This window comes from Cnephaeus nilssonii, assembly GCF_951640355.1.
Source record: "Cnephaeus nilssonii genome assembly, chromosome: 6".
NCBI classification, from domain to species: domain Eukaryota; kingdom Metazoa; phylum Chordata; class Mammalia; order Chiroptera; family Vespertilionidae; genus Cnephaeus; species Cnephaeus nilssonii.
Genome location: NC_137077.1, coordinates 8,523,403 through 8,551,037, shown reverse-complemented (window position 1 = coordinate 8,551,037; position 27,635 = coordinate 8,523,403). Strand labels below are relative to the sequence as shown.

General features: G+C 43.0%; 1 protein-coding gene across 4 annotated transcripts in view; it reads left to right on the top strand.

Annotated features, from left to right (window-relative positions):
• Nucleotides 1–460: 460 nt before the first annotated feature.
• Nucleotides 461–27,635, top strand: part of HMGXB4 (HMG-box containing 4) — a 29,750-nt gene continuing 2,575 nt past the window's right edge. The window contains exons 1-10 of one of the 4 annotated variants that reach the window (XM_079774773.1): nucleotides 461–521; nucleotides 5,032–5,129; nucleotides 5,765–5,913; nucleotides 6,161–6,239; nucleotides 7,346–8,301; nucleotides 19,699–19,780; nucleotides 21,227–21,291; nucleotides 22,266–22,371; nucleotides 22,826–22,995; nucleotides 27,201–27,323. In XM_079774773.1, coding sequence (XP_079630899.1) covers nucleotides 5,099–5,129; nucleotides 5,765–5,913; nucleotides 6,161–6,239; nucleotides 7,346–8,301; nucleotides 19,699–19,780; nucleotides 21,227–21,291; nucleotides 22,266–22,371; nucleotides 22,826–22,995; nucleotides 27,201–27,323 — 1,761 coding nt within the window. In that variant the 5' untranslated portion in view covers nucleotides 461–521; nucleotides 5,032–5,098. Of the gene's footprint in view, nucleotides 522–849; nucleotides 5,130–5,764; nucleotides 5,914–6,160; nucleotides 6,240–6,346; nucleotides 6,462–7,345; nucleotides 8,302–19,698; nucleotides 19,781–21,226; nucleotides 21,292–22,265; nucleotides 22,372–22,825; nucleotides 22,996–27,200; nucleotides 27,324–27,635 lie in introns of those variants that run through there. The other 3 variants (XM_079774772.1, XM_079774774.1, XM_079774775.1) reach the window with 3 other exon arrangements.

Genomic DNA, 27,635 nt, shown 5'->3' with positions numbered 1-27,635 from the left:
CTTCCGCCTCACCCCAGATATGCCAAACACCCAAATGTAGATGCTCAATTCCAAATGGGCACCACTACTATCAATGTGCATGGATCTAGGTTCTGCAAAGAGGGGAATTCCTGCATAAAAACGTCTTGAAGGAAACAGAGACTTTGGGAAAGAACGCTGCATTAAGAATCAGAAACCTTGGAGGACTATCCTGCCTCCCACTCCAACTACCTGTGTATCGTTAGGCAAGTCCCTTAACCTCTCGGAGCTCGTTTCTCATCTGTAAACTGTGACAAAACCCACATCAGTGGGATGCGGTGAGGATTAACGCCAATTCTCCGTAGAAACTGGTCCCCGGGCTTAGCCAGCTGCGCGGTGCATTCGATGCGCTCGGCGCTCTCACACCAGCGGGATTCCCCTTCGGGTCGGAGCCTGCGCTCTGGGCTCGACTGAGCCTCCCTGGCCGCTCGCGCTTTTCTCTCCGGCTCCAAGATGGCGGCGGGCGGCGGCGCGGAGGCGGGATCCAGGCGAGCCGAGTGAAGGTAGCGGCGAGCGGAGCCCCCACGAGGCCGGGCTGAGCCCCCATCCCGAGGCGGCAGCGGCCCCGCCCCGCCGCCACCCGCCACCCGGGGCCCGCGACACCGCTCCGGGGGCGCCCCAGACCCGCTGCGGCCTAGCCCAGGGGCCGAGCCGGGGACTGGAGTAGCGGCCGCAGGCCGCCCCCGGCAAGGGGCTGGAGCGGGCCGAAGGAGGAGGGCGGGCGGGAGCTGTTCAAACGGGGAAGGCGGGAAAGCTGCGGGGCCGGGAGGGGGCGTGCGGCCGCCGCGGGGGCCTGCGGGCCGGGGCCGCCCCTCCCCCTGCCCGGCCGTCTCCGCCCTCGGGGGCGCCGGGAGGCCGCCGGGGACGCGGGAACCCGGGTCGGGGCCGCGGCGCGGCTGGGGGACCCGGGATGCGGGGTCCCCGGGACTGTCAAGTCGAACGGGCCCTGGGACCGGGGCGATGGGAGGGCTGGGTCCTCGCGGGCAGGAGAGGATGCGAGGAGCTTTCTTCTCTTCCTCTCCATAGAGCTTTGTTGAACTAGCTGTTGCTGCAAAACTGCCGGGAGAGCCCCCATGGGTTCGCCGTGGGGACCGCGAAAGTGGTGGTCCTGGGGGCTCTGTGTCTGCGTAGCCCCGCGTCTCATGGACTCCTTGCGTGTGGCCCAGTTTGATCTTCTCCGCAAGGGCCCGTTTCCCCCCACAGCTATTACTTGTAGATTCATTCACTTTATTCGATATCACGCAGAAGAGGAGCAACATCGACCTGCCTTCTTTCCGGTGGTTAAGCTGGTGGCTGGTTATGTCTCCTCATAGAATAAGTAAATAAATAAGTCAGCCGGATCCAGAGTAAAGCCTGTTGATGGGAGGAGGCTCGTCCAAAGGTGTATTGCTGGTGTCTCGGACATGTGTGTTGCCCGCCGATCTGGGCGGTGGTCGTGGTACCGTTTCATTGCACCGGGATGAGGGGATTGGGTCCCCACCCCGGGCTGGGGGCGTCTCTGCAGTTTGCAGAGCTGGCAGGGGCTGTGAGTGCTGCATAGGTAGGTTCTTGGAGAAGGGAGTGGCAAGGACTCAGAGTCGCTCTTGTGCTGAGATTGGAGGAGATCTGGACAAACAAAATGAGAAGACATCACCTGCTCCTACCCTAAGAAGTAAGGACAGCAGAAATACAGAGACTGGCAGCGGCTGGATGTGCGTCTTCCTCCCCTGCACCGCCTGGCCTTTGAAGTTCCCGAAAGGAGTTCTGGAAGAAGAGAGCGCAGTCTCGGACGAGGCGCTCCTCCTGGACTGGACCTGGATTTCGGGATTTCGCTTGCTGCCTGGTTTCCGGGGCTGACTTTGTGCCCTCTGTCAGTATTCATTTACATTCTCGGCTGAAGAGGCTTGGTAGTGATGGCTTAGATTACCTCAAGAAAATCCCCTTCTGAAACTTTTTTTATCTTTTCAATATTTATCACTTGGACTTTCAAAATGACAAAGTACTACTGGAGATTTTGGATTTTCCCTAATTACTTCGGTAATCCAGAAAGCTGTGCCTGAACATGACGCAAATACTCACCTGCGAGAAGAGAAGCTCTGCCTCTGCCTTTTTACATCCTGAAAAGTCCCAAAAGAGCCATTTAACAATTTGCACATTTTATAAACTCCAAAACTGTAGAATTCCATAGAATGGGTGTTAACACCTGTTTTACATTTGCCAACACTTTCATGTCAATTTTCATTAATCCTCACAATCTGCTGCCTAACCCTGAACTCTTAATTTATCATGGGTAATATCCAAGATTCAGAAGGAATATGGGGAATCATCTGATCTTACATATATGTGTTGCCCTAACTCTGCCTTTCTTGCACACTGTTGCTTGAGACTTCTTTTTCTGGTTTCATCTTCTTAAGTTAGCAACCAAAACTAACCCCTAGGCTGCAATAATATCCTGATTTTAAAGTACTTAGAAAGTTAGGCTCCATCAGTTGCCTGGCTGCGTTACATAGTTCAGTCATTGTGTTTAATTATTGTTTTTTTTAAGCTTGTGGCTGCCCCAATATTTTAGTGAATTGGACTTCCTTCAGGCCTCATTCTCTTTTTTTAATGGGTTATTTAATCCTATAATTTATAAAATGCTCTTCAGTATTTTTTATGGAAATTTAAATAGTAGCAGGCCTAATTCTAATACATGTCGTGCCTTTGAGGATCAGCTTCTAATTTTATGTTCCCTTTCACAACTTAAATTCACTGATTGTTTTTCAGAGCAGTCAGTTATGTGATGGAGTGCACTTTTTCATAATGCAGTAAGAGGCCAGTGTTTTCTTAGACTGTCTTCAGGGGTACTTACTTCTATTTTGACAATTGCGCAACTCTTTTATGTTAGTTTTGATGTTACCAAAGGGAAGACCTGGTTATAAGGCTCCGGACCTGCCTCAGCTTCATATAGAAGTGCATTTTGTTGTTGACAACAGATGGTGGCCATATTGGTGATGTTGAATAGTTAAGATTTTTATTCCCCATTTCTCAAACATTCTTTGCCAAAATTCATTTCGCAGGGGAAACATTTAACTTGAAGTCTAAAGTAGCGGTATCTCTTGGCGTTATCAGCCTATGAAAACTAATGGGATCTATATATTTTTCTAATAAACTCAATATTTCAGGGCCAATAAGATGATATGCTATTTTCAAATGAATGGCTATAATTCCCTATGACATTCCCCCTCCCCTCACCCCTTTTGGATTTAGTGCCACTTGGGTGGAAAGAGGAGGACGATAATTTCTGTTGGAGAAAGTTTAATGCTAAACATTAAAAACTGGCTACATTATATACCTTGCCTCTTTATATTTGTACATGAGACCTAACTTTATATCTCCTTCATTTCCTTAGAAAAGGCCTTTGAGCAAGCAGTTTTTCAGTTTATCTTTAAAATAATTCAGTTCATTTTGTTTTTTCTTCACTCTAGCTTCTCTTACCTTGACCAAGTCCACTCTTCATTCCACTTCTTAGAAAAGTAAAGAAGTGCTTTTTTATGTTTCTTAATCTTGTAAATCGTTCTGGGTAACACTTCTTTTTTCTTTGTACTTTCAAATTAGGCAAATCTGTGCATTGTATTTTATCTGACTTGTGCTATTAAGTTGAAAATTTCCCTTGTTAATGAAATTCATCTTTTCTTTTACAAAAGTTACATATTTCAGTATTATCCACACCTACATAAAGGGATTGGCATTGTCTCATTGAAGTGTCCTTCAGCATTTCTAAATTCCAGTGTAGTAATGCAGGTAAAAGTTAAAGGACCAATCAGATCAATTTTTAAGCATTTCTCTAACTGGATGAGAACATTTTCAGTATATTTAGTATATAATTTTTTAATTTCCTGCAAAGGAATTGTGACATTGCCTGTCCTTAAAGTATTTGAAGAACTTTATCTTAGTGTGTAGTTCACAGATTGTAATCTTCAAAGTCAAAATGGACATGTAAACTTGAATGCCAAAAAATAATAACTAATTCAAGACATAAAGTTTATGTATTACAGTTATTTTTCAAATTAGTGAAAATCTTAATGATCATCAATATTTTGTCACCAGTTGACAAATATTCATTCTTCCTTATTTTCACCTAGCCTTTAAAATGTTAAAGGCTTGATAGTGTTGAAAGCTGTCATAGGGCCAACTAATATAAGAAGTGTACCTATTTTTACACTTCTGTGATTTGAGCAAATTCATATAGCCTAACAAAATCCATGCGAAAAATATCCTTCAGCCCTAGCTGGTTTTGCTCAGTGGATAGAACATCGGCCTGTGGACTTAAGGGTCCAGGTTCGATTCCAGTCAAGGGCATGTGCCCAGGTTGCGGGCTTGATCCCCAGCACTGGGTGTACAGGAGGCAGCCAATCAATGATTCTCTCTCATGATTGATGTTTCTATCTCTCCCTCTCCCTTCCTCTCTGAAATCAATAAAAATATTTATTTAAATATATATATATATATATATATATATATATATATATATGCTTCCAAGATCTTTAATATCTCTAATGTCATCGTTATATCTGTCTAAATGGCAATGCAGTAGATTTTAGCCTGTTGCCAATCCAAATGGTAGGACTTTGTGGTCTCAAATGTGTGGTGCAATCTATCTTCTTCCGCATCCTGCTTTATCTGCATTTCGTAACCGTGTTGAACCTATCCCTCTGACTTAATGTCGGTGTTTACTCTATCTCAGTGTTATCAGTCCTGTTGGCATTTCAGAAATTCTCATTAATTTTGAAGTAATTTTTTATGTGGGAGGTATTTTATATACTTCCTCAAACAACAACTTTAATTCATGAATCAAATCAAATTAAGGCAAGTGCACTTCCGACAGTTTCAACCCCACTATATTTACAAACAGAATGAGGAGGTGACAAAACACTCCTTTATTTCTTGCTGCCCTTCCAGTCTGCCCTTGGATCACCACGCATTTCCATCTGGAAGGTTGCATCTCCACAGTGATTTCGCATTACAGGAAGGTTTTCCTTCTTTGTTTCTCAGGCCTGGTCCTGTAGGCGGGAAGGAGCCTGGACACAGTGACACTTCTCAAAGGCCCTGCAGGAACGCCATGGCTTATGATGACGCCGTGAAGAAAGAAGGTATGACCCCTTAATCTGAGAAGCATTTCAGAGGGTGTGTCCTCTTCCATCCTTGCAGCCCATGGACTTAGAGACCAGGACTGGCCATCACAGCCTGGACTCCCAAGTGATGATCCAGAGCACTGTTAAGCCTCCACGTCATCCCCAGACCCCAGACTGGGCCCATGGAACGAACACCAATACAGGGTTCCAACACAAGAGTCTGAAATGTAGTGTATTGGGGCGATCCCCTGCAGCACTCGTGGTCCTTGCCAGCTCCATGTGCAGGAGTCTGGGGGTAGGAATCACACATTGGACTCCCACAGAGCAGCACAGCACGTGAATCCTTATTCTTTCAGCCTTACCTCTGCAAGTCGCTGTCCACCTGCCAAGTCACAGCTGAGAACCATGTCTGAGAATGCACATTGGGCCTTTGCATAGCATAGACGTATTGCTTCTTCAGGTTTGATTCTTGTATTTGCAGCCAGGTCTTCAAGAAATATTCTTGTCTCCTTGGACGTAGTGTTCCAGTGGACTTACTGAAACATTCTTTTAATTTGGAAATGGAGGGACAGTTGCATTACAGATGTGATTTGCCTGTTACTTACTTGACTTTCTCATTTCCTTTCCTTCCCAAACGAACCTGTGCTTCTCAGATTGCTTTGATGGTGATCACAGCTTTGAGGACATAGGACTAGCAGCTGGCAGAAGCCAACGAGAGAAGAAACGTTCTTACAAAGATTTTTTAAGGGAAGAGGAAGAAATCGCTGCTCAGGTCAGGAATTCTTCCAAGAAGAAGTTAAAGGTAAATTCTAAACATTTGAATTAGGAAAGTTTTAAACGTATCCCATATCATATTTCCTAATAGTTGGAGAAAGCATTTCTTTTAAAAAGCTTTTAAAAAGAAAAACAAACATTTTAATATCTATTTTTATTATTTTCTATTTTACTTTGTTTTCCGAAGTCAGAAGTCATCGAAAAACAAGATTGGTTCCAAGCTACTTTTGCCTCATCATCTTATTCATTGGCCAATTCTCCCTCTTTCATTCCAGGACAGTGACTTTTACTTCTTGGGGACGGACACGCACAAGAAGAAGAGGAAGCACTCCTCTGATGATTACTACTATGGAGGTAAGGATGGGAAAGGGCAGCAGGTGGGACAGACACATCTCTGGTTCTTGGAGTCGGGGTAGGGGAAAGGGATCCAGATGTTGCTGACTCAGTGGCCTATTTAACAGGACAGTGGTTCTTGTTCTGAGTGCCGATAAACCAGTGTGAAGGAGGAGAGAGGTGGAGGGCTGGTATTTTGGAGGATTCAGCATAGAAGAACAGTCTTCATTTGTGATACACCAGGTACCAGGTTCCTTCTCTCCCCAATCACCCACTTATCTTGTGCCCAATGTTATCTAGCATCCCTTTTGCCATAAGTAGTCCTGGGCCCTCTGGCCTGCACCTAGGGGTTAATTCTCAACCCAGGGAACATCTGCTCACAGACCACCTTTTCTTAGCTGTATTATGCACATAGCTGACAAGACTAACTCTTTACTAGAATGGGTTTGTCCTGAACACAGAAACAAACAATACTCTGTCTGCAGTAAACCTAAATTGTAACTCTAGTTGACCCTTGAACAATGTGGGGGTTTGGGGCACTGACTCCCGCACAGTTGAAAATCCACATATAACTTTGACTTCTCGAAAACTTAGCTAATGATAGCCTATTATTGACCAGAAGCCTTACCAATAATATAAACAGTCAGCACGTATTTTGTATGTTATATGTATTACATACTTTACTTTTACAATAAAGTAAGCAAGGGAAAGACAATGTTATTAAGGAAATCATAAGCAAGAGAAAATACATTTATAGTATTTATTGAAAAAATCTGCATATAAATGGACCCGTGCAGTTCACACCATGTTGTTCAAGGGTCACCTGTCCTCATAATCCCACAGCTACAGTCTGTTCTGGGTATGCTCTCTGTGGTTGCTGGTGAAGACTCAGTGAAGAAAAACAACTGTAGTGGCGAGAACTGTCTCCAGGGTCAGAGGCAGAGTCTACCAAGCCAAGAAGCACACGGGCATCCTCTCTGAATGTTAGGAACCAATTGAAGGCCTCCCCTTAAATCACTCCTGTTGGCTTCTTCCTCGTGTTAGTTGGGTGTTGGGGGGGGGGGGGGGGGGGAACTTGTTGGAAGTTGCTTTGTCACATGGACACTACTTCTCTTGATTGTTTCTAGATATTTCGTCTTTGGAATCGTCACAGAAGAAAAAGAAAAGGTCCAGCCCGCAAGCTGCTGATACAGCGATGGACCTGCTGAAAGCTATCACTTCCCCGCTGGCCGCAGGCTCCAAGTCCTCCAAGAAGACAGGGGAAAAGTCCTCCAGTTCTTCTAGCCACTCGGAGAGTAAAAAGGACCACCACAGGAAGAAAATAAGTGGAAGCAGTGGGGAACTGTCCCTGGAGGATGGGGGTTCCCACAAATCCAAAAAAATGAAACCGCTCTATGTGAATACCGAGACACTGACCCTCCGTGAGCCTGACGGTTTAAAGATGAAGCTCATTCTCTCACCAAAGGAGAAGGGAAGCAGCTCAGTTGATGAGGAGTCTTTTCAGTACCCCTCTCAGCAAGGGGCGGTGAAAAAGTCCTCTAAGAAATCAGCTCGGGATGAGCAAGGTGCTTTACTCCTAGGACACGAGTTACAGAGCTTTCTGAAAACAGCCCGGAAGAAGCACAAGTCATCCTCAGACCCACATTCGTCTTCTGGCCCCGAAGGCTGTGGGTCTGATGCCTCCCAGTTCCCAGAATCCCACAGTGCTAATCTGGATCTTTCAGGGCTTGAGCCTATCCTAGTAGAATCAGACTCAACCTCTGGAGGAGAGCTAGAGGCTGGTGAGTTGGTGATAGATGATTCTTACCGGGAAATCAAGAAGAAAAAGAAGTCAAAGAAAAGCAAAAAGAAGAAGGACAAGGAGAAGCATAAGGAAAAACGCCATTCCAAGTCCAAGAGAAGTTCAGGACTTTCTGCTGCAGTGGTGGGAGAGATCACAATGACTCCTGGCCCTCCTCCCAGCATCCCCTACCCTGGAGCAGCTGCCCCTCCCCCACCGCTTCCTGGCCTCCACACTGATGGGCATAGTGAGAAAAAAAAGAAAAAGGAGGAAAAGGATAAGGAGAGAGAAAGAGGAGAAAAGGTAAAACATTTTTTAAGGTGTGGTGGGGTTAGATGAAGCAGGGCCCTGGCTTCATCTGGTTGGAGCATCATCCCATGCATAGAAGGGTCACTGGTTCAATACACGGTTTGGGGCGTGTATGGGAGGCAACTAACTGATCCATGTTTCTCTCTCACATTGATGTTTCTTTTTGTCTCTCTCTCTAAAATCAGTTAAAAAAAACAACCACACACACACATATCCTCAGGTGAGGATTTAGTGAGAGAGAGAGAGAGAAGCAGGTTTGTCCTTGATAGTAGCAGGTAGATGTGGAAATAAGCAGCTGGGGTGAACCACTGGGAATGTAGCAAGGTAAATCTCTTGGAATGACACAAAGTATAAAGTATTACCAATGGCTGAGTCTGTCTGATAAAATAGCAATCTTAATTATTCATGGTTTTTCTTGATGGAGTAGTTGTCCCATTGTGTCAAGCATAGGTAGGGTGGTCAGAGAAAGCTTAAAGAAGAAGAAGGATGTCAATGGAAGGGAACGCATGGAGGCAGAGAGATGTTTAGGAAGTAGCATTGCAGAACTACTGAATTCCAGTCCTGTGTTTCTAGCTGCCTGATATATCTTTCTACCTGAATGGCTTGGGTAATTCACACCCCCAAACCTGCATCTCCTCCTTTATCTCTCTCTGTATTCCCCATTTCCTGCCACTCAACCCAAACTCAAAACTATGTGCTTACATGCACTGTGTGGGAACTGACCTTGTTTCCCGTACATTCTTACCTCCGTTCCTCTGCTCCTTTTCTTCTAAGCCCTCCTTCTCCTTCTCACAGTGTTGAAGCTGTGCATTCCCTTCAAGACTTAATCAAATGCCACCTCTTCTAAGACATCCAGACCCTCCGGTCAGAATTAACTTCTTGATTGATTTGAGAGAGAGAGAGACAGAGAAACATCTATTTGTTGTTCCACTTATTTATACATTCATTGGTTGCTTGTATGTGCCCTGAATGGAGATTGAACCCACAACCTTAGCATATTGGGACGCTCTAACCAACTGACCAACCCAGCCAGGACCAGAATTCTGAACTCTCGCAACACCTTGCTATCTCTCCCTTATTGCACTTACTGCCATCTTTGTACATGTTCCATTTCCCCTGTTAAAGACTATTAGCTTCTTACAGGTGTTTTTTAGTCACCTTAATAGTGCCTTCAATTCCTTTATGTCCTTGGTAAGCATTTTGTGATATGTCAAATGAGTGAATATGTTGATGAAAACATGTATTGAAAAACGCAGGTTGGGAGCAAATGGTAGAGAGTTTTAAATTCCAAAATAAAGGATTTGGCAGTGGGCACTTTGGGGTTATGAGCAGGGTTTAGATATGCTCTAAATCAGCAGTCGCCAATCTTTCGGACTTCACAGACCACCAGTGGTCTGCGGACCACCGGTTGGCGACCACTGCTCTAAATGATAATTTCAGAATAAAATGATAGAGCTGTACCAGGTGGTTTAGACTGAAGAGAGACTTGAGACAGACAACCCAGAAGCTTATTCTAGTCCAAAATCAGTTGTTAAAGCTGATAGAAATAAAATGGGAGACAGGTTCAGGAGCGACTGAAGGGAAAACTGACATGGTCTGGCCACTGGGCTTGGATCTGGGAAGCCAGAAATACAAATGAGCATAAAGATGTCCCTTAAGGTTTTGAACCTGAGTACCTTGGAAAATAAAATTATAATCTCCTCAGTGGTAGGGAGTTATTTGTAATTTCCCCCATGTGGCTAGCAGTTACTAGTGAAAAAGAATTATAGTTAGGGCAAAAGTCTTACTATGAGTCAGTATTTGATTGTGACTGTCCAAACCCGAAGCAGTCATACTTTGAATGTAATAATTTATCCAACAAATACTTATGGAACACATACCGTGCTTTTTAAACTTCTGTGAAGCTTTAAACAAATATCCTTTCCTGGGTTTTGTTTCGGTATAAAAAAGAAGTACCTACAAGTCCACCTAGAGCAGTGGTTCTCAACCTTTTTAATGCCGCGACCCTTTAATACAGTTCCTCGTGTTGTGGTGACCCCCAGCCATAAAATTATTTTCGTTGCTACTTCCTAACTTTAATTTTGCTACTGTTAATGAATCCTAATGTAAATATCTGTGTTTTCCGATGGTCTTAGGCGACCCTGCTAGCGGTTCTCAACCTTTGGGTCGCGACATGAGGAACTGTATTAAAGGGTCGCGGCATTAAAAAGGTTGATTACCACTGACCTAGAGGTAGGAATGTTTCAGGAATCCTGTTCCTTCAATCTACAGTGAGCAGAGACTGGAGAGCCAACTGTAGAAATGCTGAAGGCCTCTGTCCCCTTTCTCCCTTAGAGTCTATGACCAGGACTGTAGTGAAAATAGGAAGCAAGAAGACTGGCTGGTTTGGGAGAAGTTAAGTTAGATTTACAGTTAAGATACAAGCATCAAGAGATTCAGCATATCTAAGTGGCTAAGATAGTGAGCTGTGGAGCCAAACCACTTGGGTTCAAATCCTGGCTCTGCCACTGACAAGCTCTGCGATGTTGTACAAGCTACACAGCTCCTCCATCTGTAAGCTGGGGTGATAGTAGACCCTAACAGGACCCTTAAAGATTGAGTGAGATAATGCATGGGGATGTGTTTAGGGCTTCAGTATGGCAAGGTGCCACCGCAAACTCTAAGGGGCACCATTAGGTATTTTAAATATATTAAATTTTCTAAGAAACAGCAGTACTTGACATCTGTCAGAAACCTTGTGAATTACTAGCTCAAAGTAATTCACAGCTTCAGTATCTTCTCCTGTACATTTCTTTTAATAAAGCCACATCTTTTCAAAGCTGGATTTTCTGTAATTGCTCTGATCAAAAGCAAGGACCATGTGAAAACTCACGTAGGCATCATGAACCAACAAAGTTGGGAAACTTTGGCGTTGCACAATGCTCAGCACATTAGTGGACATTTCATAAATATTAGTAGTTATAATCATCTCACTAGAATTTCCAGAGAGCAATGGAAACTCGAGACCTAGAATTCAGTAGAACGGTTGAAACTAGGGTTAGAAGTTGGATGCTCCTGTGCAGTAAATGAAGTATGTGAGTGGACGGGAGGGAATAGAGCCCAGAGCAGAATCTTGTAGAACTCTCACCTGAGAGCACTGGCGAAGGAAGAGGGAGCAGTTGTGTTGGAGGAAAACCAGAGAGGGGTCAGTGTCATGGAAGTGAGGAGACAGTCTCGGAGGAGATGGTCTCATGTAGAGAGGACAAATTGTTACGTGTCATGAGGAAGAATAGGAGCCAGATGGGCGGAGTTCAGGAATAGTGAGAAGCGAAGGCAGCAGGGGTGGAACTCTTGCTGGAGAATTTTGACTGATGGAAAGGAGGGAAATTGGACTATCTCCCTGGTGACAGGTAACATTTTCAGTGTTGCGTTCTATTTGGGAAGTGGGTGTTTTTGCTTGCTTGCTTGCTTGTTTGCTTGTTTGTATCTTTGTTATTGAATCTTGCTTTCTAAGAAGGAGTAGAGAAATCACATGGTAATTTTTTTTTTAGCACAGCAGTTTTTAATTAAAGGAAACATTTCATATATACCAAGTAAGAAAAATTCTAAAACAATCAAATTTTAAGATTAAGAAGGTATACATTTTTGGTGTCAAAAACAAGAAACATTCCCCCAAACATGACTTTTTTACAAAGCTAATAGCCAGAAAAGTAAAAAAGCATAATCTGACTTTCCTGAATGTATTTCTCTTATTAAGTACAGAAAATTGGTTATATGTTCACTATTTACTAACATACTCAGTTAAACTCTGGGCAGCCTTGAGCATTCCTTGTGTTACTTATCCATGATTACTCTTTAATATATGACTTCCTCTGGTGTATCTGTTTGCTCATTTGTACTGTTTTCCGTTTATTCAGGAGATACAAGTAGCTGATGAAACCATAAAACATTGTTCACTGATTGTAACTAGTGAATAAAAGAGCTCACTGCAAATGTGAGCAGGGTTATTCTCTGCAAGATTCATCACATGGTAGTATCTTAATGACTCTCCTTACAGATCCTCCCACCAGAGTGGAAGTTTTTGTGTGTATATAGGAGGAACAGGACATCGTAACATTTCAAAGTTATTAAATCAACAAAGCCTATCCACTGCCACTCAAAATAATGTTGCCACTTCAGAGACGTGCCCTTTAGTTAAATGCGTGTTTCCAGAATGTCCACATTTTCTCTAAGCAAACTGAGGCTAGCCAGGTGGCCTGCTGCCTGGCACACCCAGGCATTGTTGCCAATCTGCTAAGCTAGATTCTGAGCTATAATTAGACTTGTGATGGCACTGTATACATTCTCTATTGGTGAGACTGAAGCTGACCAACAGCAGTAAGTGGTGAAAGCCAGTAACTACCATCTCTTGAGTGCCTGCTGTGTGCCAGGCTTTCCTAGGCATTTTACATGCATAGCAGTCTTGACTGGTAGGTACCATTTGGCAGAGGAGAAAGCTGAAAAGACATGGAGCCAGAATTTTAACATAGGTTTCTTTAACCACAAACCTGTACTCTTTCCATTCTGCCATTTGCCTTTTTAAAACTTTAAGAGATGGCTACCCAGAGCCATAATACATTGTGACAAAGCTAAAAGTAGATTGGTTGTAGGTCAGAGGAAACCAATATAGTGTGCTGCTGTCTGATTAGTCCTACTAAGACGTAGACAAAGATGTTTTTAAATTAAAGAGGCGGAGTATAAGGAAATATAATAAAAGCTTGGACTCAAATTCAGCAGACTTAGATTCTTGTTCTGCTACTTTGGCCTTGTCCGCTTGAGATTGCTTCCTCACTTCAAATGAGGTTATTGAGACTAACTTAGGTGATACCCGGAACACACTTAGCACAAGGCTCAGCTCAGTAAATAGTTGTTTTACAATTACTGTTGCTTTCATCCTAAATTCTTCAAAAGCGTAAAATGAAAGCATCTTTTTAAAACCTTTTCAACCACTAATCACATTAGACTAAACAAGGAAATTATGCTTTTATGGTTTTGGTTTTGTTTTGCTCTGTTTTTTAATATAACACCCAGCTTTTAGGAAGCAACCTCTCCACTATCTCACCTATTTGGAAACAGTTAAGAACCAAAACAGGGTCTCTAAGGAGCAAACGCAGATATTACAAAGCGAGTTTCCTGCAGCTTCTGGGAGTTTTTGTGTGTATATAGGAGGAACAGGATATCGTAACATTTCGAAGTTTTATTAAATCAACAAAGCCTACCCACTGCCACTCAAAATAATGTTGCCAGGAGTGCTGGGGGAAGGAGCATTGCCCAGAGATGAATCACGGGGCCTCTCTGAGCCTGTTCTGTGTGGAATAGCGCTCTGGAACTCGGCTTCTGCACCTGCAAGGGTGTTGTGAAGATCGGGTGAGGTAATATAGATGAGTGCACACTGGCCTTTCATGCACACCACTGAATCTTTCTTACTCGGTACTCATGCACTGTGCCAGGCACTTGCCAGGTGCTGTGGACAAAGATGAGTGGGATAGAGCCTTGGGTGTAGTAAGAGAGGTTGGAAGGTGTTGGGTGTGATGGACCTCAGCAGAGACAGGTGCTGAGGGAGCATGAGGAGAGCCTGGAGGTGTCAGAGAAGGTTTCCTGGGGGAGCTGTCATCTGAGCCGAATCTTGAGGCCAAAGATGAATTAAGGAAGAGGGTGGAGCTGAGTAAGAATTAGTAAATTACAATAGTAATAGCTATATTTGTAGAGGTTTTTTAAAATATATTTTATTGATTTTTTACAGAGAGGAAGGGAGAGAAGAGAGAGTTAGTAACATCGATGAGAGAGAAACATTGATCAGCTGCCTCCTGCACACCTACTGGGGATGTGCCCACTACCAAGGTACATGCCCATGACCGGAATCGAACCTGGGACCTTTCAGTCCGCAGGCCGACGCTCTATCCACTGAGCCAAACCGGTTAGGGCTATATTTGTAGAGGTTTTACTCTAGAGTGTTCTCAGCACTACACTAAGTTTTTTAATCTATGGTATATCAGTGAATTTTTACGAGAACCCAATGAAGTGTCGATATTATCTCCATTTCACAGAAATAAGCCCAAAAAAAGTGAAATTACCTGCCCCAGGGCACACATCTATTTAGTGGCAGAGTAGGAATTTGAACCCAGGTTTTTCTAAAAGATGACAGGATCCATTCTCTTTTCACTATACAGAAAGTATTTAAATTGTAGTCAGCGCTGTATTATGAGAGATAGCAGAAGTACAGAGTATATTTTAGAAAGATTTCCATTCAGAATGGTCAAAATAAAAGCTTTGGTGTGAAAACCTTACTTTGCACCCTGTCCTTTAGCCAGATCAGAGTTAGGGATCTCAGTCCAGTTCATTCGCAAAAACATCAGTGGTTGTCATGGTTATGAGTACGGGCTCCAAAGCCAGACTGAGTTCAGGTGCTGGCCCTGCCACTCCATAGGTATAAGACTGTGGCTCTCCGTTTCCTCGTGTTTAAAAAGGCAGTGATAATGGCACCACCTAGTAGGGTTGTTAAAAGGCTTAATTTCCACAGGTGTCTCCTACACTCTTCGTATTAATGAAGAGATCGGACCCTGTCATCAGCAGAAGAAAGCCAAGTTCTATTTTTAAGATTTCTAAGTTATGTTTTGACTTAACCCTCAGAAAGTTTATCCTTTAAAAGCCATTTTTAAACTAGAGTCATGAGAAGGCTTGAAGAGTAGTTTTATCATATTCTCAGAGTTTAAGACCCCAAAGAGTTAATTAAGCAGGACTGTTTAATTAAGAGCATTAAGAAGTTGCTCTTTGAAAGATCTTGATACTGTGACAAATGTCATCAAACATTTATAAGGATGTTCTGGCTGTAAAATTACAACATTGTGAGTCACAGTAAGTGGACTTGTTACAAGTCATTTGCTACAATTAATACTAATGTATCCAAGTTTTCAAAATATTAACATTTTATTAAAGGGCAGTCCATGTTATTCCAGATCCACTGTGGATCACTTGCAATACTTGCATGAGAAAGTCTAGACTGGAAATAACTGGCCTTGCCTTTAGAATCACGTGGAAATGTTTTGTATGTGTAGAGAGCATCCATTGTTTGTGTGTTTCTAACTACTAATTTATAAAAATGTCTGTGCCCTGGAAAAATTTTAACCATTCAGTTTAATTTGGAACTTTAGTGCAGACTGATGTTGTATCTTGCGCAATGATGAGATTCGAAGGTCAGCACATAAGGTGAAAGCTGTTAGTCAGTTTCCGTTGAAAATGCCCTCGGAAGACTCCACAATGAAGGCCAGCAGGTTCTGATCCAACAGAACGCCAGCCCAGTGCAGCCAGATTTTCTATCTTCTGCACCAGAGAAGTCATTGGCATGTTTGCAGGAGCCATCCTTTTATTGTTTTTAATGTTAGCTACACTTGATTAGTAGTGAGTCGCACACCCTGAGAGAGACATACAGGAACTATCTGGGGGAAGCAGATTTATCCTCTTGCACACGCCAAGGAATATGTTCATGGAGAGGAATCCCCAGACTGATCAGTCCTCACACATGTTCGTTCGTTCTCTCTCTCTCTCTCTCTCTCTCTCTCTCTCTCTCTCTCTCTCTCCCCCACAGCTAAATATAGAACTTGGGTAAGCTTGGTGTGTTGTGTGAGTAGTGCTGCTCCATTGTGTCTTATTAGAACACTTAGAGCATTTGGGGATGTGAAGCTGCTACAAAATTAATGAAGGAGAGCAGCACCCAGAACTTGAACCTCTTTAAACAGGGCTGGCTTCACCAACAGAGGAGTGAAAATGGGACCTTTACTATTTAAATGAAAAGTTTAAAGTAAAGGCCGTGTTGATGTTTTCTGTGTGTGAAAAAGCTTGTATTGGCTTTTTGGATGCCACAAGTTCTATTTTGAAAAAGGCAGGGAATAGAAAAGAACTCATAGCAGGTTTCTATTGTAGCATAACAATTACCACAGACTCGGCAGTTTCAAACAGCTTTTCTTTATTGTCTCCCAGAAGTCCAGCGAGGGCCCGCTGGGCTCTGCTCAGGCTCTCACAGGCTGAGCCCGGGCCCCGTCCAGGTTCTCAGCTTCCAGGTGTTGGCAGCTCCTCAGGCTGGTGGCAGCGTTGTTTCTTGCCGTTGTGGAACTCATGGCACCTGTTTTCTTCAAGTCCAAGGCCAGCAGGAGAGTGTCTGCTGTTGCATCTTGTTTCCTTCATGGGCTCACCTAATAAGGTCAGGCCCACACTGGATAATCGTAATGACTGCCTCAGAGTCACTCACTGGGGACCTTAATTCCACTGCCATCTCACGTAAAATAATCGTGGGAGTCAGTATCCCATCGCAGTCACCGTCCTGCCCACACTGCAGGGGAGGGCATTAGACAGGCCTTGTAAACCAGGGGACGGAAATTGTGGGAGCCATCTTGGATTCCTGCCACCACATAAATAATATTACTGAGTACCTACTGAAGTGCCAAACACTGTCCGATTAATTCCCACCTTTGAGTAAAAATGGCATTTTCCAAGTTTGACCTATAGGGAACTAAAGCTCGGGGAAATGAAGTAATGTGTGTAACTAGTGAAGAGTATGATCAGGATGCTAACTTCGATCTGCTGGCCTCCAAAGCCCCGCTCTCTCCATTTTGCCACACTATCTCTGGTCAACCCTGTCACTTCTCCCTCCTTTCCAATGTATTTGCTCTCCTCCAACCTCACTGTCTTGGCTGTAGGCCATCCTCACCCGTCCCTGGCACTATTGCAGCAGCCCCCTGCGTGGTCTCCCCACCATCAGAAGAGCTCTCCACTTCGTATATGTGTTATTCAGGATCCAATAATTAGTATAAGGGAAAGATGGCAGGCCTTTAAGCTCTAAAGTTCGTGTGTTTTCCACTATTTTGTGCTGCTTAACTGCCTTAGAATGTGCGTTCATCCTCTTAACTACTCACCCTACCCAGTGCAGGTACTCAATAAATGCAAGTTTATTTTCTACATAACTGAATAAAGTCCTTTAGAGAGTTTCAAGAGGAACCCTTTCTTTAGTAAGTGGATTTGGAGCTAATATATTGGCCAGGAGCTGTGTTTAATTTTGTAAAGTTTTAATTTTGTGTTATAGCTGTAGATGGCCTGGGGGAATAGGGAGCATGAAAACTTTTACGGTATTTTATCATGTTTGAGAAAACATTGTTAAAACGCCATGCATGTTTAATAATATGACCAAATGAGCTATGAACTCTCTCAAGCACATATTCTTTCTCTTGTCAATATTTAATAGTGAGATTGATTCTACGGTTGAGAAAGATGTGGCTAAGTATAGACTTCCACACATTCTTTCATCATGTACTCCAGTAATTGGCAGGCCTATGGCTAAGCTATTTAAAAAGATTAGTTTAAAACTTTTGAAGCTGAATTTGTAACAAACATGCCACCATTTTCATATCCAAAGAAGTGCCGTCTCATTGAAAGCACTTACTTTGGGAGCTATCAGGAAAGTTTCTGTTTCTCAGAATGGTTTCAGAATTGCTTTTGTTCATTTTTTAATTTTTCAGTTATTTGACATACAGTATTATATTAGTTTTAGGTGTACAACATAATGATTAGACATTTATGTAACTTATGAAGTGATCCCCTGGATAAGTCTAGGACCCATCTGACACCATACATAGTTACTACAGTATTATTCACTATATGCTGTAGGTATTTTATATCCCGTGACTTTTTATAACTAGCAATTTGTGCTTCTTAATCCCTTCTCTTTTTTCACCTATCCTCCAATCCCCTCCCACTTGTCACCCATCAAAAATTAGAATTCCTTTTGGAATTAAAGTCAGAGCCATCACATAAGCTTTTTATTGTCATCAGTCTCTGCCAGTCTTTGGCCTTTGAGGGTAGTTATTTTATGAAAACAACATTAAGAACTAAGGTGAATAAAGTGTACACTCGGGTTAAAACAATACGCAACTCTGAAGTCAAGAAACGGGACCGTGTTGTTTGATGGTTTGTTTTTGTCATAAAATCTGACACTTAAGGCAAACAAAAGTTCCCAGTAACTTTTAAAGCACCAAACATTCATCATAATAACTGCAGGACCAGGAAGGACTGTGTTGGGAGCAGATAGAGGACTGATCCACATACCTCGATGCTTACAGACGAAGTTTTCAAGGAAAGCATGCTAAACACATCTCAGTTTATTGGATAAAGATTATAAAGGGATAGTCTTTTCTTTTTAAATAGTAACTACTTCTGTAAGGAAGCAACTTTCTTTCGTTGGCCCATAATGCATAGCCCAGGCTACCTAGGTGGTACTCATTCTGGTGTTGTCACTTAGTTTAGTTGTAGTCATAACTACAAGCAAATCGCTACTTTCTGAGTTTCCCTTTTCTCAGATGAAAGGTTTAGACAGGTGCTACCTAATGAATCTTTTCAGGTAGGAAAACAACTTTTTTCCCCTCGGTCTATGGATAGTTGTAAAATGGAATGCATAGTAGTATATCATCTTTTATTTTATTTTTTAATATATTTTATTGATTTTTTTACAGAGAGGAAGGGAGAGGGATAGAGAGTTAGAAACATTGATGGGAGAGAAACATCAATCAGCTGCCTCTTGCACACCTCCTACTGGGGATGCGCCCGCAACCAAGGTACATGCCCTTGACCGGAATCGAACCTGGGACCTTTCAGTCCGCAGGCCGATGCTATATCCACTGAGCCAAACCAGTTAGGGCTCATCTTTTATTTTAAATATCCCTCATCGAATAGGCTGTTTCTCAAAAACCATGCTTTGCTCTTGGAATTGTCATAATACAGTGAAGAGCAAACATACTTGAAGTAGTAGAAAGTAGTTGGAGTGAAAGAGGTTCATCCTACATTGACTACCAAAGAATTCTCTTGTTTACATCACCCAAACCACAAGAATGTGAACAATGAAATAATGGTAGACTACAAGTGACAGTAAAAGCAGGATCAGGAAAATTATAAGATTAGAAATCAAATGCAGGGGAACAAAAGAACATAGATTTGGCTCTTGGCTTTCACAGTTTAAAGGGAAATTATGTGGTTGTTATTTCAAAGATGAGAAAAGCGACATTCCAGGAGACGTAAAGAATTTTCTCAGCACTCAGTTCTGAAAGAAACATAATGTGAGATTGTACACAGGAAGGCTGGGGGCTTTACAAGTAATTACTGCACAGCTGCAGCAGTCTGAAACATCTAAAAAAGACTTAGCATGTGCTTTTACCTCCTAAGCAATACTGATAGTCATCTCCGGGTGATAAGAAGCATGGATTAAGTTAATGATCCTCTTTGGGAAAGCTGTTAGTAGTTTAGAACGCTTTCCTGGATGGAAAAGGGTGTTAGATTCAGTTACTCAACTTGTGTTCTGATCAACCCTGTTCTGTTCCCATGTGGCTCCAGCCAAAAAAGAAGAACATGTCGGCCTACCAGGTGTTCTGTAAGGAGTACCGCGTGACCATAGTGGCTGACCATCCCGGCATAGGTAAGGACGTTCTCTTCGTTCCCACTTTCCACGTGCGCCTGGAAGCAGTGCAGGTACTTCAGTCAGGAGGCAGCTTCTCCCCTAGTGTTAAAGGAAGCCAGCTCTCACTTTTTTCCAGCAGATCTGCAAGTCACTCTAGAATTGTCTTAAGTTCACCCCAACCATAAAAGTGATAAGCTTTTTTTAAAATTATTTTATTGATTTTCTACAGAGAGGAAGGGAGAGGGATAGAGAGTTGGAAACATCGATGAGAGAGAAACATCTATCAGCTGCCTCCTGCACACCTCCTACTGGGGATGTGCCCGCAACCAAGGTACATGCCCTTGACCGGAATCGAACCTGGGACCTTTCAATCCGCAGGCCGACGCTCTATCCACCGAGCCAAACCGGTTAGGGCAGTGATAAGCTTTTTATTTATATCTCTTAAATTCATAAAATAGAAAATAGTAAAATTAAATATTATGAAGTTCAGTACATAAATATGCAGCTGCTTATTTCCAAGATTCTACAGTTGACCTTTTCCTTAAACTGCCCTTGGGTGTGCAGTTATGAGATGACTTATATTGTTCACATTTGTCTGTGTATTAGAAGTTAGTGAGGTGAGAAAAACACTGCACCACAGACATTGGACAAGGCACTTAGCCTCTATAAATCTCATTTGCCTGAGATGTAAATAGTTTCCCGAATTTCTCCTCACGGTGTTGGGAGGCACGTGTGAAGGACCATGGCAGATCAGAATGCGCTGTGCAAAGCCTGACCTTGCCGTGCATGTGCAAGAGCAGCACAAGCCTCTGGAGGATACTTCTGAGCAGCTGCAAAGAAATTCTTCTTTGGTACCGAGCTCTCAGAAATTCAGTAAAAATCTAACATCTTTTCTTAAACTCTACAGCACATATTTTCTTTAACCTAAGTTAATAAGCCCTGAGTTGTGGGATCAAATTAAAAGACACCAGAAAGATGCTTAGGGAACAGATCCCTAGAGAGGAGATGTGAGAGGATTTGAGTCTGTCTCATGACCACCAAAGGGTTCCCTTCCCTATAGAAAAGAATCAAGAAAACTGGTGGGCCCTAGCTGGTGTGGCTCAGTGGATAGAGCATTGGCCTGCAGACTGAAGGGTCCCTGGTTTGATTCTGGTCAAGGGCACATGCCTGAGTTGTGAGCTCGATCCCCAGTAGGGTGGCGTGTGGGAGGCAGCCGATCAATGATTCTCTCTCATCGCTGATATTTCTATCTCTCTCTCCCTCTCTGAAGTCAACAAAAATATATTTAAAAAAAAAAAAGAAAACTGGTGGGGTTTGGTTTGGGTTGGTTTGGTTTTCTGAAAGAATATTCTGCTATTTGGATCTGATTTTCAAACACTTTTCCCAGTTTTTGCTTTCGTCAATCTTCTGTTTTGTTGATAGTTAAACCTTTATTTTATTGAGTTTTTTACTGTTTTATGCCAGATTTTGGGGAACTTAGTAAAAAACTGGCTGAGGTGTGGAAGCAATTGCCAGAAAAGGATAAGCTGGTAAGTACACTTTCTTACAAACATATTTTTTAATCGCTTTATGCCTTCTAAAATGTATGATTCTCCCATAGACCACCCAGTCAAAAAACACTGAAATAGTGAAACAATGACAGGTCAATGGAAAATGGTTTATTAGAGGGCAATGACACTGGTTGGTGCCAGTTTACTCTGGGTAAAATGTAGCTGCACGGAGGCTGTTTTTTCTAAACTCCTAATTTTTTTTGCAACAGTCTTACACTTGAGCCAAAAGATGGCTAATTTGGGCAGTGCTTAAAGTGTTATAAGAAAAAATTCCTTTACTACTAGTCAGCCCATGGTCTGAGAAGTGAGGAAAGGCCATCCACTTAATAGTCACTGCAAATCATAAAGCCATGGGACTATGTTTACTAGGGAGCCAGGTTCCAGGCCATCCTCCTCCTCACCGCTACCAGATAATGTCCCGTACTGTGAAGAAGCTAATGAGACTGTGATAACTAGTCATGTCTGAGTCTTAGTCACTTTCCAGTAGGCTGATACGAAGGTGGTCTAGGAATTAGAATTACCATCTTGCTTTAAGGTATAGCTCATCTGGGTAAAACAGCCAAAATATTTCTGACCCAGGTAGTTTATCTTTAGTTTCTATTTTTCACGTCAATGTTAGCCTACTATTCTAACTTGCCAGCTAGCAAGTTAAAAGAAATATTTAAACCACGTGGACATTATACCGAGCCAGATGTTTACTCCATGATTTTACATTGCGATCTTAGAGATCTAAAATCAGTGCTGAGAGCTGACCATGAGCCTTGAGGAATATTTGTAGTGCTCTAAGTTCGGACAGCATTCAGTGTCTGTGCCTGCTCGGTGGCCCTCCTCTTGAGAGTTAGCATCAACCCTCTGCACTGTCCCCTCTCGTTTCTGTATTTTACTCTTCCATGACAGCTTTCCCTTTTACTTTTACTTCTTGATTGATTTTATTTTGCCGGATCTGGTTGCAGATTTGGAAGCAAAAAGCTCAGTATCTGCAGCACAAACAAAACAAAGCAGAAGCTACAACTGTGAAAAGAAAAGCATCCAGCTCAGAAGGCTCCATGAAAGTAAAAGGTAGTGGCCACATCCCTCTCCTGCTTTGCTTTTCCCCGGAGCACTGTAAATTCTGCTGCCTAGCTGAGAAGTTGGGAGAGCAGCCTACTTTAGAAGCAGACCTTGATACCCAGGTACTATTACTGAACATTATAGGTTGAAAAGGCATGTAGAAAATACAAATCAGAACAGCAAACTTCTTCGGTAAAGGGCCAGAGAGTAAATACTTGAGGCCTTGCAGTCCCAAGTGCTTTTTCTGTAACATATTCTTTGTTTTATCTACAACCATTTAAAAATGTAAAATTATTCTTACCTTGAGACCATACAAAAACAGGTCATGGGCCAGATTTGGCCCACGGTCCATAGTTGTGCTAATTCCTGGCATAGCTCCCAAACAGGGAAAATCAGGAAGGGCATTTGTGTGGTGTTCAAGGCCATAGGAAGCTTGGTCTCTCCATTTCGTCTCTGTTCTCAGCTTCCTCTGCAGGAGTGCTGTCACCCCAAAAGAAGTCCCCGCCCACCACCATGCTATTACCAGCCTCCCCGGCCAAAGCCCCTGAGACAGAGCCCATTGATGTTGCTGCTCATCTACAGCTGCTGGGAGAGTCCCTCAGCCTCATCGGACACCGCCTGCAGGAAACAGAGGTGAGCATAGCCGTCAGCAGCATGACTCCAGGGTCGGACAGAATTTGAGTCCATCCATTCATCCCACATATATGAATTGAGCAGCTGCTGGATGCTAGATTATGCCAGGCGTTTAGGATGCAGTGATAAAGAAAACTTATAGTCATAGAAACATCTGGAGATTTGGAATCAAAGTTTACACTAATCCCATCTCATTGTAGCAGCGGCACAAAAAGAAATTTGAATACCCTGTATTTTCCCCCCAGCTTTATTAAGATACAATTGACATACAACCCTGTAACTTATTATTTTTTAAATGTAGTGGGAAAACTGAGTACAAATCCCATGGAAGTTTTGATCACTCGTAGTTCTAAGACAGTTTGAGTTTTTCTGCACATTTCCAGCAAGGTCTTTAACCTTAGGTTGTATGGAGGACTAAGAGTTCCTCTACTTTTTTGAGAGTAGGTAGCAAATAGGGAACTGGAGGTTCTCAAGCTCTTCATTACTCTGCGCTGTACTTGAATTACACAGTGCAGTGTGCCCTCCGGAGATCTTGGTCCTTTTCAGTTTCAAAATCACTTACCTGCAAAGCTGTCATATTCCATTTCTATTACCATATTCCATTTCTAATTGTATTCCCCCCTTGGCTAACTCAGCATAGTATTTCAGTTTTCCCACTGGGTTCTACTAGGACATTTCAGCAAAGAAATCAGTCTCAGCTACTAAAGCCATTTTAAGCTGAAAAATCAGTGTAGGAATATAAAACCATTAATTTGCTTCTATGTGGAAGTTGAATTATTCAACAAAAAAATCCCAATGGCCACAAGAGATGACGTTGTGTCTAAGTTCTTTGACTAGTTTCAAAAATTTAGCAGTTGTAACAAGTTAGAAGTGAGAACAGTAGTTTACTCTAGATGTGTAGGTACGGCAGAACAGCTAGAGTCCTTTCATGTAGGCTGATGTCTGAATGGCTATAGATATTTCCAGCATAAAATAGTCTGAAATCCTTGGTTATTTTTCATATTTAGACAGTGTGTATTTTCTAAAAAGGTTAGAATTTAAAATGATATCCATATTCCAGATTTTTCTTCATATTTCTATTTAGTTTAACAAGTATTTGTTGAGGATAAGGCGTTACTCCAAAACCTTGGGGGAGTAGAAAATCTGAATAGCTTCCTTATCATTCCTACCATCAGGAAACTCCAATTTAATTGGAAAGAGAGACTATAAATTAGCAAATTATAAGAAGCCCGCTTCTGTGCGCAGTTGCCGAGTTACACACACATCGTGACGAAAAAGGGAAAGAATTTTGCAGAATCTCTAGTCTGTTTTTTTTATATAACAGTCTAATTGAGATGTAACTCACCTACCATAAGTGCACTTTTTAAAAAGTTAGTAGGCATTAGTATAGCCACAGAATTGTGGGCCCATTTCTACTACCTAGTCCCAGAACATCTCGCTTATCCTGAAAAGAAACCCCATTCCCTTTAGCAGCCTTTCCCATGTACCCTCTACTCCACTTTTTCTGGGACTTGAACATCTGCATGTATCCTCACAATTAGGATGCAGTTTTCATGTACCGCTTTTTATATGTTTATTTAAAGAAATCTCTGCGTGCTTTCACAATATCCTCAATATCATGAGTGTGATATTCTTTTTTTCCTAATAAACGTCAAAATGGATATCACAATAATTAGTGTTCACCTATATGTCACCTGAAATTATATCCTACACTTTAAGGAACATTGACTTTATAGAATTTGCTCATTTAAGATTGAATGCCTGAAGCCTAGTGACTAGTGACTAGTGCAGTGACTAGTAGCAGTTTACACAACGATTTGTGACCGAGCCCAGCTTGCCTCACTTCTAAACTGTCCTCATTCCGTTGTTCTGTGCCTGCTGATGCAGAGTAGTGATGGAGAGCAGAGAAAGGGGGGAGTGAGAGGCTCCGTGAGGGGGAGCTTAAAGGCTAGATAGCAGGAGTTTGTCTCATGGAGATGTTGGAGAGAGACATTCCAAACAGGAAAACTGAGTACATCTGTTTCTAACCTCAGGGTCTCCCACAGAAACGGGTTAAAGGAGGCCCAGTAAGACCCCCACTCCCACTTTAACCAGATCTTTTAGCTTTTTTGTATTTTGGGGTCCACATATGGGGGGGGGTGTGTGTGTTTTGTTTTGTTTTTATATTTTATTGATTTTAGAGAGGAAGGGAGAGGGAGAGAGAGATAGAAACATCAGTGATGAGAGAGAATCACCAATTGGCTGCCTCCTGCACACCCCCTGCTGGGGATTGAGCCCGCAACCCAGGCATGCGCCCTTGGCCGGAATCGAACCCGGGACCCTTCAGTCCGCAGGCCAACGCTCTATCCATTGAGCCAAACCATCCAGGTCATGTGTGTGTTTTTTAATATGTTTTTATTGATTTCAGAGAGGAAGGGAGAGGGAGAGAGAAAGATAGAAACATCAATGAGAGTTATTGATGGGCTGCCTCATGCACGCCCCCTACTGGGGATTGAGCCAGCAACTTGGGCATGTGCCTTGACAGGAATGGAACTGTAACCTCCTGGTTCGTAAGTCTGCCCTCAACCACTGAGCCACTGTAGCTGGGCCAGTAAGTGTTTTTTAAGAGCTTACTGTATGGGAAACACCAGTAATTATTGGGAGGCTATAAAAAGGAATAGGACATGGTTCCTGCCCTCAAGTTGCTTATAATACATCAGGAGAGTCCATTACAGTTGTATAAAATATTATCTATAATTAACTGTAAGGCAAAAGTAATGGGATAATATTACTAATTTTCTTTGAATGGTTACTCAATCAGCTTTGGTTCAGAGTGCTTTATAGTGATTCTTTCATTTAATTCACATGGCAGCTTCCTGAGGCAGAATTTTTGTTCCTCCAATTTTACAGAAGGAAATAAACAAAACAGAGACTTAGAGGTTAATTAACTAGGTGCTGAAGCAGAGCTTGAATTTGGTCCATGCTCTTCACCCATCCCGCACTGCCTCCCATGGAAGTGAGCAATAGGAAACTGGGCAAGAGGGTGAGAGGAAGGGAGAGTTGGTGCTGGCGAGGCCTAGACACTAGGCAGTTATATGAATGATGGTGCTTTCAATAGGAAGGGGTGCTAGGAGGAGGATCCCCTTTTCTCATTATAGCACATTGAAATTGAGAAATGTCCAAAATTAGAGGCCTAGCAGGCAGCCAGAAATGCAGTTTTGGAGTCAATCTAAGTTGTTGGTAGTAGTAATAATTACTGATACTTTTGAGCACATATCATGAACCAGGCACAACGCCAAGTACTTCTGTCTGTTGTCTCACTTAAGCCCCTCTGTGCTTCAGAGCTGTTAGTGGTCTACTTTATAGGTACAGCCTAGGAAGCAGCTTGCCCGGTACAGAAACAGTGGGTGGACTAGCCAGCTCCGGGCCCAGCAGGCCTGGCAGAGCTCATTCTGGGCAGGACCCTGCTCTGCAGCCTCCAAGGAGATGTAGCCTCACAGCACTCCTAGTTGAAGCGGATTATGCAACAGCTGGGCAGGGGTATTTGCAGCAAGCAGTCTTATTTCCTATCTCTGAATCACTAATGTGTAGGGCTGTAGAAGTCTCATAGTTGTTGCATTTGAGCTGTATTTGTGGCCTTCTTAAGAAAAATACTTTTGCATGACTGATCTCTGCAAATCTTCCCAGCAGCTCTCCAGAGTAGGCAGGGCATTTGTTACTATTCCTAAATATAGGCATTTTTTCCCCCTACTATTCAAGACTACCCCAAAGTTGGATAGAGGGTAAGATGAGTAAGGAATATAGCAAAGAAACCTGGGATTGTATTATAAAAGTTTTCTTTCTAAACAACTTACAGAGTTACCAAAGCAGATACCTTCCACTTCTGCTTAGTTTCCTAGAACTGCCTACGACTTAAAGAAAGTGAGGAAATGGCCCTTGCTGGTTTGGCTCAGTGAATAGAGCGTCGCCCTGTGGACTGAAGGGTCCCGGGTTCAATTCCAGTCAAGGGCCCATGCCTGGGTTGCTGGCTCAATCCCCAGCGGGGAGTGTTCAGGGGGCAGCCAATCAATGATTCTCTGTCATCATTGATGTATCTCTCTCTCTCCCTCTCCCTTTCTCTCTGAAATAAATAAAAATATATTTAAGGGAGGGAGGGAAGGAAGGAGGGAGCCTCAGGAGTGGGGTTCCCGTTACAACCGATGCCCCTCTCGTGCTCTCCCTCCCAGGGCATGGTGGCTGTGTCTGGCAGTTTGTCCGTGCTTCTGGATTCCATTATCTGTGCGCTCGGCCCCTTGGCGTGTCTGACCACACAACTACCTGAACTGAATGGCTGTCCCAAACAGGTCTTGGTGAGTTTCCCTTGTTTTCCTTGGAGTTTTAGAGCCAGAACCCTTGGGAGCCAGAGAGGCCCTGTTTTAAAGAGCTCCATCAGGCACAAGTTCCTACGGCTGCCTGGCCTCTAGCGTAGAGGCTCCCTCCACGTATGGGAACGTGATACTGCGTAACTCGCTGAATGCATGCCATGCTTTCAGTGAAACCAAACATGCCATCCCCTAAAATAGTCCTGTGGAGGGAAGCATTCTAGCCCTTGAGGTACTGCAACTCCTGTGTCTCCTGTTCGTTCCACACTAAGAAGTACAGGAGTCTTCTGCCTCTTTTGT